This window comes from Arvicola amphibius, chromosome 6 (assembly GCF_903992535.2).
Source record: "Arvicola amphibius chromosome 6, mArvAmp1.2, whole genome shotgun sequence".
Taxonomy (NCBI): Eukaryota; Metazoa; Chordata; class Mammalia; order Rodentia; family Cricetidae; genus Arvicola; species Arvicola amphibius.
The window spans coordinates 115,817,118-115,832,819 of record NC_052052.2 but is presented as its reverse complement, the minus strand read 5'-3'; the positions used below and the strand labels follow the sequence as shown (position 1 = coordinate 115,832,819).

The following is a 15,702-nucleotide window of genomic DNA, read 5'->3' as shown; positions in this document are numbered from 1 at the left end:
CTATGCAGTCTAGACAACCCTTAGACTCATGACAATTCTCCTATCTCAGCCTCTAGAGTGCTTGGATTATAGTGAGCCATCATACCTGGCTTCAGGAATTAGCATTCCAGTTTTATAGACCTAGAAGGCGGGAGACCCAGGGTCATGGCTTCCTATGCTAGGAAGTACTGAATTGCCACATTTCATCTCTTTAAATTTAAACCAAGTGGTTGTTATTGAGTCTCACTTTGTTTTGGGTATTGGAATCTTCCTTACATATTTTTGAAAACAATTTTTTTCACTTAACTAGTAAGCTTCATAAACATAGCCATGAAACAGGCAAGTAATATTTGCTTAATAAGATTAATCAAATGTACATATGTCTTATTAAAACAGTATTTAGTTAAAAACCATTTTTGCCTGATATAATCAGATATCCTGAAGTAAAGGAGATGACTCTGGTGTTCTCTCTGGGCACATCTAAAATGTGGTTTTGAAGTCTGAGGCCTTCAGTGAGTCCCTTGTAGTGAAGGAACTGAGAGCTTTGCAGAGCAGTGCAGTTTCTGAGATGTTCAAATGGGCAGATGGCTCAGCAGGGAAACATACTCCCTGGCCAAGCCTAACAACCTGAGTGCAATCCCTAGACACACGGAGCAGGGAGAGCACCAACTCCTAGAAGTTGTCCCCTGGCCTGCATACATGTTGTGTGATGCACGTGTGCCTGCATTCAGGTGCACGCATGCATATGCATGTGTGTGTATACACACACAACAATAATTAATAAATTTAAAGAAATCTGAAATATTTACATGACATTGCACCGAAAGGTGATTGAAGTTGTCCCTGAACTAGCACTGCTGTTCATTTGGATTTTACTCTCTTGCTTCCATCCATTTCAGACTTACCATAGTTCATCTCTTTAAGAGATTAAAACAGCTTTTGTTAAGTCTAGTTTTCCAGCATTTTGGTTACATATCTCTAGTTAACCTTACTATTCATGTTTAGCCAATTTCATAGGGTGGAAAACATAATTTCCTGTAAAAAAAATAAATGACCATGGCGAATCCATGTGAGATTTTTAATACTGTCATTTTCTTGCCTTTAATATAATAGAGGTGTCATTTCTGCTCTCACCTTTAACATAATAGAAGTATCATTTCTGCTCCTTGTAGCCACCTTGTAACTACTCTAGTGGGCTAAGTATTTCACCCAGTACCACCCGCCCTTCATCTTCCTGCCCCCAGCTTGCTTGTATTCTGAACCAACATGTTAAGCTGAGTGTGGTGGTGCACACCTGTAAGCCTGTCACTTGGGGAGTAGAAGCAGGAGGATCAGTTCAAGGTAGGACTTTGTGAGATGTGTCAAACACACATCACAGTATAATTGGGGTAAACATCTGGAAAATGGCTTTCATGATTTAGAATGGAGGAGGACTTTTTCATAGCCCTACCGCACACATATCAGGGTATCCTTTCTTACCGGTGACAAAGCAGTCTGACTGCTCACCTCCTAATCCAGCATTTGCCCTCTTAAACCTTTTGCTTACCTCATGTGAGGTGGAGCTGCATGGGTCCTGTGGTTTCTGTGACTTCTAATGTTTCTCTCCCCGTCTCATAAGACGGAACATTGTGTAATTCTAGTTCCGTGTGAGCAGGAAGGTGTCCTTCCTGCAGTGAGGTGCATGTCTTGTCCGTTGCTTTAGTATTTTAAAAACTTGATTGTCTTGTTTTCCACACAGGATGACCCCATAGGAAACATTAACCTGGCCATGGAAATAGCAGAGAAGCACTTGGATATCCCTAAAATGTTGGATGCTGAAGGTGAGATGAAAAATTGGGCCTACCGAGTTACAGGGGGGAAAAAAAGCAAAACCTATAGATTGTAAAAGCTGTGGCTGTGGAGGGGAGCTTTGCAAAACTATAACCACGTTACATCTGAAGTACTTAGGATTCCGACAAAGCTCTGCCCCTTAACCTGAGTGTTAGAGTGCTGTGTCTATCTTGATCATACATGATCTTGCTAAAAAATGGGCCAGCAGAACTGTAGGAATAGGATTTGACAGAAATTTCAGCTTTAGATAAGAAGTAGAATGTAAGCCTGGCCTGGTGGTGCACACCTTTGATCCCACGCTGGGGAGGCATAGAAAGTGGATCTCTGTGAATTCAAGGCCATCCTGGTCTAGTGAGAGTTCCCGGAAGGCCAAGGTTACACAGAGAAGCCCTGTCTTGAAAATAAAAACAGAATGCTTTGGTATAGATTGAAATTTAGATAGGTGTCTGTGTATAGATACAAATTATGTTTGCATATCCCAAGTGTGAATAAATACTACATATTTGCACACATCACATAGACAGTAGTAAAGTCCTGGGGATTGAGTCCAGGGCCCTGCACATCTGTGCAATCACTCTACCATTGAGCGGTGTCCCCAGCCCTCCTTTTACTTTACAGTTTGGAGTCAGGGTCTCAAGTCTCATTAGGTTACCCAGGCTGTCCTTGATCTCACCCCACAGTCCAGCCAGATCTAGAACCTTTGACCCTCCTGTCTCAGTCTCTCCAGCAACTGAGACTGCAAGTCTGCACAGCAGGCTTTGTGGGCTTACTGCTTTTAAAAAGACTTTCTGTGTTTTGTTTTGTTTTGTTGAGTAGCAGATGCCTTTCTCTTCCCTGTGTAAAGATAAATTTAGCAGATAAATCCCTTTGTGAGATTTATCACTTAAGAGGAAAGAAAGTCTTTCCAGCTAAAAGCTGTGGAGCAGAATTTAAAATATCGAACATTGGCCATCAGTGTACTAACCAAACTTTAATGCTTTGTTTTGAATTTGTCAAAAATGAAATTTAATGTTGACAGACCTGGGAGGGCTTTTGTATAGTTTGCGTTTTTGCCAGTTCCCTTTCTGGGGACTTGTTTCAAATACTTCTTGTGCCCCTTTGGAGTGGTGAATTCATGCGGGTTGTACCTGTGGCCCGCTGTTTAAAGCACAGGCATTTGGAGAGGGTGCATTCATTTCATTTATCCACAAGTAGTTACCCTCAGCAGACATTTCCTGAACACTTACTGCCAACCAGTTCCTCTCTGCTGGGAACCATGGGAATCCCAAGTTATGTAAGTGTCTGCCCTCTGGATTTGACTTTGTTTTTTTCTTTGTTGTTGTTAGCACCATTATTCTCTAATGAGAATATCAATTAATTATCAGTTATCTTAGGGCTAAACAATCACAAGCTGGGTGGCTGACGGCACCATGGTTCCCTTTGCCCCACAGCTCTAAGTCTGGACTCCGGGTGTTGGTTGGGCCAGAGGCTGAGGGGAGAATCCTTCCCTGCCTTTTTGGGCTTAAAAGCCCCAGACATTCCTCATCCTGTGGCAGCTTTGACCCAGGACAACCTCTTCTCGGCGTCTGTCTCTACATGTTCCGAATACTAGTTGACACCTACTGGGCTAAGGGCTCCATCATGAGTTCTTCACTTCCTCCCTTCTGGGACGAGCCCTCTGTATAAGGTCCGGTCATAGCCGCTGGAGTTGAGCGCCTTAGCTATTCAACCGTGGCAGCCATTTTCAGTTAGCGATGCTACCATTTGCCAACCTAAACCCTGTGTGGGTGCTAACACTCAAACCCTGTATGGGTGCTAACACTCAAGCTCCTGGGTGGTTCTCAGAATGGAGGCAGAAGGAAACCCTCCTTCCTGTGCTTTCTCCCAAGCTCTCTCTCGAGGGAGCACAGAAATGCCCCCTTCCAGCTGTCCTCTCCAGACTAAGTTCGCGTTCATGTGGTCTCTCCATGGACCTTTCCATGTGATAACTAATACCAGAGCTATTGAATTAATATCCAGGGTGGATGAATAGGTTTATCTCTGTTCATTAGTGCCTTATGAACACCTGTCCCAAGTGGAAGGCCAGGGTTGCTTTCAAACATGCATTCCTGGTTGTCAGCAGGCTCACCATTACTGCCCTGGAGCTACTCACAATCTTCTCTGTTCTGGGTTTTCCCTTAGTCTCTGGGTCCTGGGTTGGGTGTGCAGTTAGCCTTCACTTTGTCCTTCTACCTAAAGGACACTTTAGGGTGCTTGCCTCATTTCCTTCACCCCTTTTCCCCCTACTTTCTCCTTCTTCTCTTCTCCCCTCCTTTTCCTGGCTCCCTCCCTCCCTTACTTCCCATTGTCTGTGCAGGTCTTTCTATACATTCTAAGTTAACCTTAAATCCACTATATAACCCAGAACCAGAGACAACACCCTGCCTCAGCCTCCTGAGCGCTGGAGTGTCAGGGTTTCTATTGCTGTGAAGAGACACCATGACCATGGCAACTCTTACATAGGCAAATGTTTAATTGAGGTGGTGGCTTACAGTTTCAGAGTTTTGGTCCATTATCATCATTGGGAACATGGAGGCATGCAGTCAGGCACGGTGCTGGCTACATCTTGATCAGAAGACAACAGGAAGTCTGCTGTCACACTGGGGGTAGCTTGAGCATAGAACTCAAAGCCTACCCCCCTCACAGAAACATACATTCTCCAACAAGGCCACACTTCCTAATAGTGCCACTCCCTTTGGGGGCTATTTTCTTTCAAACCACCATGTGGACTTGCAGGCACGTGCTGTTCTTCCTGACTATTCCTTTTCTTTATCTTTGCCTTTAATGATCCAGAATGTTTATGCAACTGTATCAGCCACAGTTGTAGAAGAGTCCTGTGCAGGAGTCTTGTAACTGTTACAATTGTGAGGGCCTTGGGCACAGAGCATGCTGGGATGTAACCCCTGCAGACCATCATGGATTACCATAGGCGTTTTGTAGTCTCTTACCACAGCGATCCTGGAGCCTTTCCTCTGTTCTATGCTGTGCTGACAGGCCACATTGCCGCCTGCTGTCAGCTTAGCGATGACACCTGGCGAATCCGTGCCTTTCTACCTACTACTGTCAGTCTCAACCTGTGATATTTGTGTTGCTCTCTGAATCCGGGTGTGGGCTATCACGAGGCTAACTGACCTCCTTAGCCGTGGGCTTCCCTTGCAATGGACACTGGAAGCATTCTTCTCATCCTGTCTGTCACACTCTCAACAGGTGGTAGAAACTGTATCTTGCACCTGTTTGGAGGTGACCTCTGAGCTTAGGTCTGTGGGCATGCTTCTTGTAGACTTGTAAAAGGGATCCCGTTGACCTCAGCCCCCCCAGGTCACAGAAAACCCTGTAAATGTACTAGAATTCTCAGAGCATCGTGTACTTTCTTGTAATTTAGACTTTTATAGACCAGCCATACGCTCCTCTCTACAATCCTTCTCTTTCCCTTGGCGGTTCTCACGAGCGCTCTGAACCAGCCATACTAGCCTCCTCTCTGCAATCCTTCTGTTTGGTGGTTCTCACAAGTGCTCTGAACCAGCCGCACGCTCCTCTCTGCAATCCTTCTCTTTCCCGTGGCGGTTCTCACGAGCGCTCTGAACCAGCCGCACGCTCCTCTCTGCAGTCCTTCTCTTTCCTGTGGCGGTTCTCAAAGCACTCAGAACAGAGACTTCAAGTGTGACTTCTGTGATTTGAGCCAGACTCGGACAGCAGCTGCGTGGTGGGCAGGCTCTCTTTGAGACCTCCCAGAGGAAGTGTTTATCAGAAGCCTTATCAGGAGCCCCCAAGCACTTAACTCTCTTTTATCCACACAGATTTAGTAAACGCTGGCAAGCCCTCCCTAGTGAAAGAGCCGCAGTAACTCGCACGCCCGTCCTGTTACTGTCATGCTCCTCTCTGGTGCACAGAGGGAGGGAGGATGTGGAACATAAGTCACCACTCGCCCTTCGCCTCCTGTGTCTCATCTTTCTATCAATCGCCCCTCCTTCCCCGCCCCCTCTCCTCACAGGGAGGCTGGTTCTGGGGAAGCAGTCCTTGGTCTTCCATAGTCTGATTTTCCTTGAAACTTTCTGCTCACATGCCGTTCATGTTGTTCTCCAAAAGGTTCCACAGCTTGTGGGACCCTGCATTCTTTACACTCAGAGCTTCAGCAAACCCAAGGTCACAGTTTACTGTAAACAAGGACAGGGTATCATTTTATCTCCTTCATTTTATCTCCCTTTGTCCATCGTCCAATGTCCCAACCAAATCCAGATAAAAACTCACTCACCAGAAATGATATCATAGGAGGAAGGCATGCGCGGTCCCCGGGTTCTGTTTCTCTTCTGATTGGTCTTACAGCAGCTGATACAAATGGCAGTGATAAGCACAGCCACGTCTGCTGCTTTCTGTAGATGTTTTGTTACTCTTGGTGGGAAGGTAAGTATGTTACAAAGGCGTTAAAGATAACCCCACACAGACACACATAATGAATTTCCCTTCTCTCTCAGTGTGGTTTCCAGAGCAAAGAGCTCCCATGCACGTGAGGGTGGGCCTGGGAAGTAAGGGGACAGCCCTGCCTGGTCTCTAGCATCTTTCAAAGTAACCTGTCTTCCTCAGAGCCAAGGTTGTGGGTGTCACAAACAAGACTAACAAACTAACAAAAACGGGGTAATGATCCTGATACATGCTGTATGAATCCCTGTCAACATGCTGTATACACTTTTAAAAGCCCATCAAAGGATGCAGGGCACAAGCCCTCAGTTAGACCATTAAAATACCCTATTCCTGGGACTGGCAAGATGGTTGAGCAGATAAAGACCAATGAGCCTGATGACCCAAGTTTGATCCCTGGGCTCCACCTGGTGGCAGGAGAGAAAATGCTCTCAAGAGCTGTCCTCTGACCTCAATATGCATTCCATAGCATATGTGTGTGGGGCACACATTGCATAGAATATGTGTGTGGATATACGCATGCACGCATGCGCGCGCGCGCACATACACACACACACACACACACACACAAACTCCAACCACACACACATTCATATACTGAATAAATGAATAAAAAATGTAATCCCCAAATCCTATTCTGGAATCATTTCAATGCTGTCCAGCTGCCCTGAGGTTCCCGGTCGTGGGCCAATGAAATACGAAGCAAAGTGGTCGGTGTAAGCTGATTAGTTGTTCCTCCCTCCGTTCACCGTGGTTTCTCCTCTTCGCCTGTGTGTGTCTGTGTCCCGTGTTATTTTTCCCCCCTCAGACATTGTCAACACTCCCAAACCCGATGAAAGAGCCATCATGACTTACGTTTCCTGCTTCTACCATGCTTTCGCGGGAGCGGAGCAGGTACTCCTCCCTTGTGCACGCAGCAGGCTGTGCTGCCCTTCTGTGTGCGCGCGTGTTTCTGGGTGTGTGTCTGTGTGCTTCACATCTGACCTCGGAATCTCAGTGTTTCATAACAACCTAACACAGCAAGTTCCAAACTGCAAGTCATTTTTTTTTTAAACTTTAGACAATAACCAACGTGGTTTTCTCTACTCTTTCCCCTTATAAGATATTTCTTCTATTTTATTAGAAAACTGTTGGGAACATTTGCACATTCTGGGGAGGAGTGGCTTGAAGAGTCCCCTGCATGCACTGAGCGGCAAAGGGAAGGCAACTAGAGACAGGAATGCCTCTCCCCTGTTTGTTGTTCTCCTTGGCCTAGAAATGACCTCTGTTTTTAATGGTTTGCTCATCATTCAAGACTAATCGTGTTTTTAGTCAGAGGAACCAAAGGGCTACAGCCTCAGAAGCAGTCACATACCTCAGGACAGTCTGAGGGACACTGGGAGAACAGTCATCCACCTTCTGCAGATTCGCCTGTCCCCTTTACATGGGGAACCTGTAAGGACTGGATGCACAAAGTGTGCCTTGCTTCTGCCCTCTTCATAAAGACCACTCCTGAGAGGTGATAGTAATGGGAATCCATGTGGTCAGGGAGATCAGGGCTTTAGAAGCCACACTTTGGGAAAAGCGTCCAGTTGGTTAGCTTCTCTGGGCCACACTGGATAAAGATAGATTGTGTTGGGCTGTACAGGGGTGTCTAACCTGTAGCTCAAAGGTTGCAAAAGCATGTGTTTATTTACTTTCCCTGACATTATTACCACATGATGTTGCCACCTACAAAGTCCACATTCAAGAACCATGCAATTTAGTTACACGCACAAAGAGCATTTTCAAGTCGGATTGATAAAATGGCTCAGTGGGAAAGGCAATCGCTGCCAAGCCTGGCAACCCAGTTTCAATCTCTGGGACCCACATGGTAGAAAGAGAGGAGACACTACAAGTGTCTACTCTGATACCTACATATGTGCCTTGGTACACATGTATCTGTACTTACTTGTGCACAGTCTCTATACATGCACACACACAAAAGAAATAAATAAAAATGTAACAATAACAAATAAAGCCAGCTATGGGGTACACCCCTTTAATCTCATCACTTGGAAGGCAGAGGCAGGCAGAGTTCTGTAAGTTTGAGGCCACGTTACATGTGACACATGGGTCATGAGTTGGACACCCCTGCTTTAGGACAGGCACATACCTCTTCTTGATCCTTTGGAGGAACGTATTATGAGAGATGTGAACTAAGTTCCCTTCAAGAAGATGACAGAGGATTATTTATTGCCTCAATGATTCCTCTTGTAGATTAAACAATGGATGGAAGAACATCTTAAGGCAAGCTCGTCTCTAGTATCCCGTCTAGAAAGTTCTACATGGTCATGAGAAGAGCTGAGGTCCTCCCATGAATTCAAGGTCAATGACATGGTAACAGGACCCAATCACTTCAGCTCTGATTTCTCAAGGCCAGAGTCATTCCCCCCTGTAGCAGTAGGGTCAGTATTCAGGAGCATTTAGGCGGACAGTCAGGGATCTGAGATCTTGGTTTCCTTTGACCCACATATTTCTGTTACTAACTTGCTCAATGTTTTATAAAGCTTGTGCTTTAGACTAATGATATCTCCCCGTTATTCCCTACAGTATATTCAGCCTGCCGTGTCTGTGTGAAAACTAAAAAAGGTGTGAACTGATTCATCCCCTCTCTCTTATCCCACCCCGACCCAGACTGCACCGTTTCCAACACACCGTCTCCTTCCACCTGCCTTGCCTGACCATGTCTTGCTTTATGTGTGTTTGCACGCATACCCTTGTCGACCAGCCATCCTGTTTACCTATTGTGTTTTGCAGGCCGAGACAGCAGCTAACAGGATATGTAAGGTTCTTGCTGTGAATCAAGAGAATGAGAGGCTGATGGAAGAATATGAGAGGCTAGCGAGTGAGGTAAAGGAAATGGGTGGCCCCAGCTCTGTCCACCTGCAGCCAGGGGTGAAGCAGAGATTGTCCATGTTTATTTTTGTACTTTTCATCTCAGAGAGAGTGAAAGCAGAAAACACACCTGGTCTCAGAGGTTGCTTCCTCTATAGCAACATGTCTGGTGCCAACGTGCCCCCCAACCCCTATGGTCTTTGCAAAGACTGCAAAGCTTAGTATAGTCTGCATGTTTCAAGGTGGTAGGAAGGGCATTCTAGTCTTAGCTCTGCCCCTTCAAGGTCAGACCCTCAAGGAAGCTTCATGCACCTTGTTTTGCCCCCTGGTTTGTGGGCTACTGGCATCATGCAGTGTGCTCTTTGTGTCAAGAGCCCTGTTCAGCACTGTGACCCCAGGTGAAAGGAATTTGTATAACCTTTTGGGAGGAGGAGGTCTGGTGTGTGTGTGTGTGTGTGTGTGTGTGTGTGTGTGTGTGTGTACACAGGCCCAGAGTGGGATCTGGGCTCACCTTCCAAAACCCTGGAGCCTTGGGGATGAATTTCTGATTTGAACAATGCTTTTACAGTTCATTTTTTTGTCCTTATCATAGAATAGAGGGTACCAAGGCATCTTTGTTACTGCCCCTGTGTTACTTTTGTAACATGAGTCCAAACTGAGGAACCCAGAGCTGTGTCCTCTGAGATGAAACTCAAGTAAATAGCCATATTCAAGATCAGGCTAACTCTATTTAAAAAATAGTTTAAAAGGTTAAAAAAGAAAACAAAACTAAATATGCAAGACTATAAAATTTTTGCCTTCACTTGATTTACCTGATATTTGGTTTGTGCTATGAAAATGATCAGCATTAATGGAGTTAGTCTTCCCAGATAGGTACCTGATGACAGTGCAATAAAAGTAAAATGAATGTATACCTTCGTGCTGCCGATATAATGAAATCTTAGATATTTAATTCCCACCACTCTTTTTCTTTTGTAATTGTTATTATTTCTGTGAAAAAAATCCAATTTTTTGGCAGTAGGGCCAGTCTTCAACTTCAAGAGTGAAGTATGTTCAACACAGAAAGAGGGTTGTTGGGAATTGTCTTACTTGACATTAACTTAGTTTAGCTCTCTTTGCTGTGATTAAAAAAAAAAAAAAAGCCCTAAAAAAGCAACTTGCAGGAGAAATGGTTTATTCTGACTCAAAGTTCCTCTTGGAACTTTGACATAGTCCCCTTGAAAGAGGAGGCAAAACAACAGAATCCTGAGACAAGTTGGTCACATTGCATCCACAATCAAGAATCAGAGAGAGAGCAGGAAGGAGGGCTGAACTATGAAAACCACAGGGCCTGCTTCCAGTGAGTTGCTTCCTCCTAAACCTTCCCAGACACCTGCTAAGGAGCAAGTGTTAGACACATGAGCCTTAAGGGACATTCACACTGAATCCCTGCAGTTCTTCGTTTACTCTTCTGGGATGCTGTCTGTGGTGCCGTCATCATCGTAACTAGTTTTCATTTCAGTCTGCTGACACTTTCTGAGGGATCAGTACACACATGAGTAAACTAAATAAATGAGAGGGGATGGAGAGATGGTTCAGCAGTTAAGAACCAGGCTGCTTTCCGCAGGACCTGGGTTTGAATGCAGTTTGAACTGTAACTCCAGTTCCAGGGGAACCTGAACCCTCTTCTGACACTTCATGCATGTAACGCACAGATATACATACAGGCAAAACACCCATACACAGAAAATAAAAATAAGTAAAGTCTCAAAACAAATTAAAAAAATGAAAGAATAAATAAGTGACTAGGTGTTGAGCAGGTCATCTCTGATACCCGGGTATCAGAGAAGGGCAGGTACTAGTTTTGGGGAACCCACTACCCTTTTTACTCATTGCTTGTAGATTTTCATAAAAACTAGATGATAAATCCTATTCCAGCCCAGAGTCAGACTCAGGCTTATGGTACATTCTCTAGTGAGTGAACCCATTAGAGCTCAGCTGCTTCTTTTCAACGAAACCTTTGCTATTCAATCCAGTTCCTTGCTGAGTATATCAACCCCATTCTTTGTTATATTTTGTTTTTCCTTTTAGAACTTGAAGGTTCCATCCAGCATTTGTCTGCTAATGTCTGGTTGCTGCGTTTCTTGTAAATGTCACACTTTTGTCAAACACAACGTCATGTGCTGACCTGAAGTCCAACCTGTGTGTGGTCTCACTGGGGTGGTCACTCTGGCCCCGGGTGGACACTGCCATTCATTGCCCCATGTGCAGAGCTGTCTGCCCCTCTTTAAGACAGTGCAGTTGTAACCATGCTCAGTCATTTGGGAGCCTTGGGGGAACTGGTTCCAGTTACCGGGCCCCTTTATGTGTGAACTGGGAACAGTTTGCTGGCATTTAAGCCCCACTTTTCTGCTTGGAAATAGCTCTTGGAATGGATTCGGCGCACAATCCCCTGGCTAGAGAACAGGACACCCGAGAAAACCATGCAGGCCATGCAGAAGAAGCTGGAGGACTTCCGGGACTACCGTCGGAAGCACAAGCCCCCCAAGGTGCAGGAGAAGTGCCAACTAGAGATCAACTTCAACACGCTGCAGACCAAACTTCGGATTAGCAACCGGCCAGCTTTCATGCCCTCTGAGGGCAAGATGGTGTCGGTGAGTGTCTGCAGTCCAGCCCCCGTTGCCCTCAGTCCACTGAGGAGGCCTCTACTTCCCGAGTGTAACTGTTAGTGAATGCAGTGATGAGTGACCCTGTAACCGCTCCATTTTTGTGGGTTGAGAGATCACTGGGGCTGGACCCCAAGACATTGCAAATACAAAGTAAACATATCACCCCTCAGCTACCTCCCCAGCCCTTTACTCAGTTGGTAGGCTGACCTTGAATTCATTATGTTGCCCAGGCTGGACTCAAGCTTGCTTTCCTTCTGCCTTGGCTTCCTAAGTAGCTGTGATTATCAGTGTGTGCCACCAAACCTGGCTTCCATTCCTGACACTCTGCTCCTTCCCATGATGCAGTTCTTGGTGTCAGCAAATGCTCTGCCTCTCTTCCCTCCTCCCAGACTTGTGACCTTGCCCTTGCCTATGTTTCTCTGTAATTGACATTATCTAGCTCTTCCTCTGTACCCTCCCCACCGTGTGGAGGAGTGTCTGTGTGATGGAGGAGTGTCTGTGTGATGGAGGAGTATCTGTTTGATGGAGGAGTGTCTGTGTGATGGAGGAGTGTCTGTGTGATGGAGGAGTGTCTGTGTGATGGAGGAGTGTCGTCTGCATGGCTGATGAGAACAGCTGTGGTAATTTAAAAGACCACCGTGGTGATGTAGACATTTGGAAACCAAACCGGCGGGATGGTCAGTTGTGCAGAAGAGGCAAGGGAAGATGAAACCAGAGAACACCGCTGTTAGACACGTGTTGGAGGATGCATGGGAGCCCTAGAAGCCTGCATGCGATACCTGTGGCCTCAAACGGTTTCCATTCCTCAGGACATTGCTGGCGCCTGGCAGAGGTTGGAGCAGGCTGAGAAGGGCTATGAGGAGTGGCTGTTGAATGAGATTCGGAGACTGGAGCGCTTGGAGCACCTGGCTGAGAAGTTCAGGCAGAAGGCCTCCACGCATGAGACATGGGCTTATGGTAAGGGCATGAGAATCCGGTTCTGGTTTTAGAGCATCTGAGTTGTGGGCCAGTGAGACGGCTCAGTGGATAGAGAGGCTTGCTCCCAAACCTGACACCGAGTCAGAACCAATTCCTGCAAATTGTCTTCCGTCCTCCATACTCCACACGGTGGCATGTATGTGCCAGCACCCACAGTCCACACGGTGGCATGTATATACATCCCTCCATGAACAAACACACACATACAATTTACGTATAAATAAATAAATGTAAAAAATCTGAGTTTTGCTGGGCTTGGTATGTGTATTCATATAATTCCAACACTTAGGGGGCTAAGTCAGGAGGAGCCTCAAGAGTCCCAGCTCAGCCTGGACCACACAACAACCAGGGGTTCAGAGAGAGGGCTCAGCAGTTACGAGTGTGCTCTTTCCTTGCGGCACCACATCAGCCAGTTCATAACCCTTGTAACTCCTGCTGTAGGAGATCTGGTGACCTGTCCTGGCATCCATGGGCACCTGCGCTTACATGCATACACCTACACAGACACATACATACCCGAACACATAAAAATAAAAATAAGCTGGGTGGTGGTGGCACATGCTATTAATCCCAGCCCTTGGGAGACAGAGGCAAGCAGAACTCTGTGAGTTCAAGGCCAGCCTGCTCTGCAGAACAAGTTCCAGGATAGCCAGGACTGTACAGAGAAACTCTGTCTTAAAAAAATAAATATAAAATATAAATAAATCTTTAAAACAAACAGCAAACAATGGGTATACTGTAACTGTTTCCCTCATAAGGCTTCTGTGAAGCATTCGTGAGTTCATAAGATAAATCTTTCAGTCGGTGTCTGACACATTCCAACTGTAGTGCTGTCATCACTTGACTGTGGACGTTTGCTTTCCATTTCCAGCTTTACAGAGTTAAATCGTTATAGACCACTAGCCAGAGAGTAAATGTAGATCTGGATACCCAGTCATAGCGGTATCTAGATTTAAGAAATACTTATAGAGAGGACTGGAAATGTGGCTCAGTTGGTAGGATGCTGGCGTAGCATACACCAACAAAGTCCTGGGTTCAGTCCCCAGTAGCACATAAATTGGGCATGGTGGTACATGCCTATAATCCCAGCTCCAGGGATATAGAGGCAAAAGATTAGAAGTTTGAGGTCATCCTTGGCTAAATACTGAGATCGAGGCCAACCTGCAGTAGAGACTACTTATCCAAATATATATATATATGTGTGTGTGTGTGTGTGTGTGTGTGTGTATACATATATATACATACATATAAAATCTTATAGAGAAATTAGTGGAGTTTCCAAGAAGGAAATTTCTAATGTTTAGAATCAGAAGAAGCAAAACAGGGCCACATTTCACCCCAGAGTATAACTTTCAAATACAAATCCTGGGGCAAGAAAACCCTGCTGGCAGGCGATTGTTTGAGACACGATTCTGCTATGTCACTCATCCTCAGCTTGGATTCACAGTGCCCTTGACTCCGCCTCCTGGGTGCTAGGATTGGATTAGAGGTGTACCACCATGCCCAGCTAACACAAGGGTTTTATTCAGCCATCCCCTTGTGGCTCATGGATGGGAATAATTTCCAACTGAACTGCAGGTCGTGATGGGGAAGAAGACAATCGTGTCTTAGAATGATACGGATTAAATTTTATAAAATTCATACTTCTCCCCACCACCACCGCCTCACCTGTGAGGGGCTGACTGTTGCTTGCAGGCTGGTCCCTATCCTTCCTTTAAATCTCAGTATTCTCAGAGCACATCCTGGTGTGCAGAAGCTGCTGTATGACTTTGAGTGTTCATGTTTAGATTAATTGATTCATTTATTTAGGCAATACTGGGACTTGTATTCACGGCCTTTGCATATCCTAGGTAGCCCTACCGAGCTGCGGTCTACTGTTTCTTTTTTATTTTGAGACGGAGTTGCCCAGGCTGGCCTTGAACTTGTGATCCTGCTGCCTCAGCCTCCAGAGTAGTTGGTATAACGACCTGGCCTCATGCTTCTTGCTTTCCCCTTTGCAGGCAAAGAACAGATCCTGCTGCAGAAGGATTATGAGTCGGCGTCCCTGACGGAAGTGCGGGCTCTCCTTCGGAAGCACGAGGCCTTCGAGAGTGACCTGGCTGCACACCAGGACCGCGTGGAGCAGATCGCGGCCATTGCTCAGGAGCTCAAGTGTGTGCTGGTGCCCCGGGTGACGGCCGCAGTGGGCTATGGGCAGGTTCTCCAGGGAGCGGGCACCCTTCCCAGCTGAGTTCCAGGGGTCAGGCTGGAGTCCCCAGGGATGATGATTTTGGTATCTAGAAATGTAAAAACAGGTCCAGCCTTGCTGTGACGGGGTCCTTGGGTCCTCCCAGCACTCACACCTAACCCCACATAAACTATTCTGCTTCCAAAGAAATGAGTTTCAGTGTGGAGACCATGGCCTAGCAGCCTGGTTCACACTGGAGAGGGGGCGGAGGCAGGACCCATGACTCATGCAGAAAGAAAGGCCAGAGAGAAGTCACTATGTCAGCCCTGAAGAAGCAGGCTGCCTCACTTTTCTGAGTTTTGTTCTGTGGGGACAGATGTCATGGTGCTGGGACTAATCATTGCATAGACATTTCTGTCTCTATGCCTGTGATTCCTGGGATGTGTACAGTATGTGTGTAGGGCAGAAGAGGGTATCAGGTCCCCTGGAACTGGAGTTGCAAATGGCTGTGAAACTCTGGGTTCTGGGAAATGAACTCAGGTCCTCTGCCAGAGTAACCGGTGTTCTTAACTGCCGAGCCATCTCAGAATAGAATAGAATTTTTATTGCCTATCCCTTAACAATAAAGTCAAAGTAATTAAAATGTAATTCAGTATGTTGCTCCCTGGTTCCTCCCTTTTGAGGACCATGAACCCCTTAATTAGCAGGTAGGGTTTCCTAACACACCACATCTCAGGTTGACCCCTATAAACCCTTCACGTTGTTAGCCGCACATTCTGTCAGTACCTTCCGTCATGCTTTGATGCTTCT

The 15,702-nt window shown here is 46.1% G+C and overlaps 1 protein-coding gene across 1 annotated transcript in view; it reads left to right on the top strand.

The window, feature by feature from the left end:
* Positions 1–15,702, top strand: part of Actn2 (actinin alpha 2) — a 70,705-nt gene that overhangs the window by 37,698 nt on the left and 17,305 nt on the right. Inside the window, exons 7-12 of the mRNA XM_038333612.1 lie at positions 1,718–1,799; positions 7,052–7,137; positions 9,022–9,114; positions 11,502–11,732; positions 12,557–12,704; positions 14,726–14,876. Of these exons, the coding sequence (XP_038189540.1) occupies positions 1,718–1,799; positions 7,052–7,137; positions 9,022–9,114; positions 11,502–11,732; positions 12,557–12,704; positions 14,726–14,876 (791 nt within the window). The remainder of the gene's footprint in view (positions 1–1,717; positions 1,800–7,051; positions 7,138–9,021; positions 9,115–11,501; positions 11,733–12,556; positions 12,705–14,725; positions 14,877–15,702) is intronic.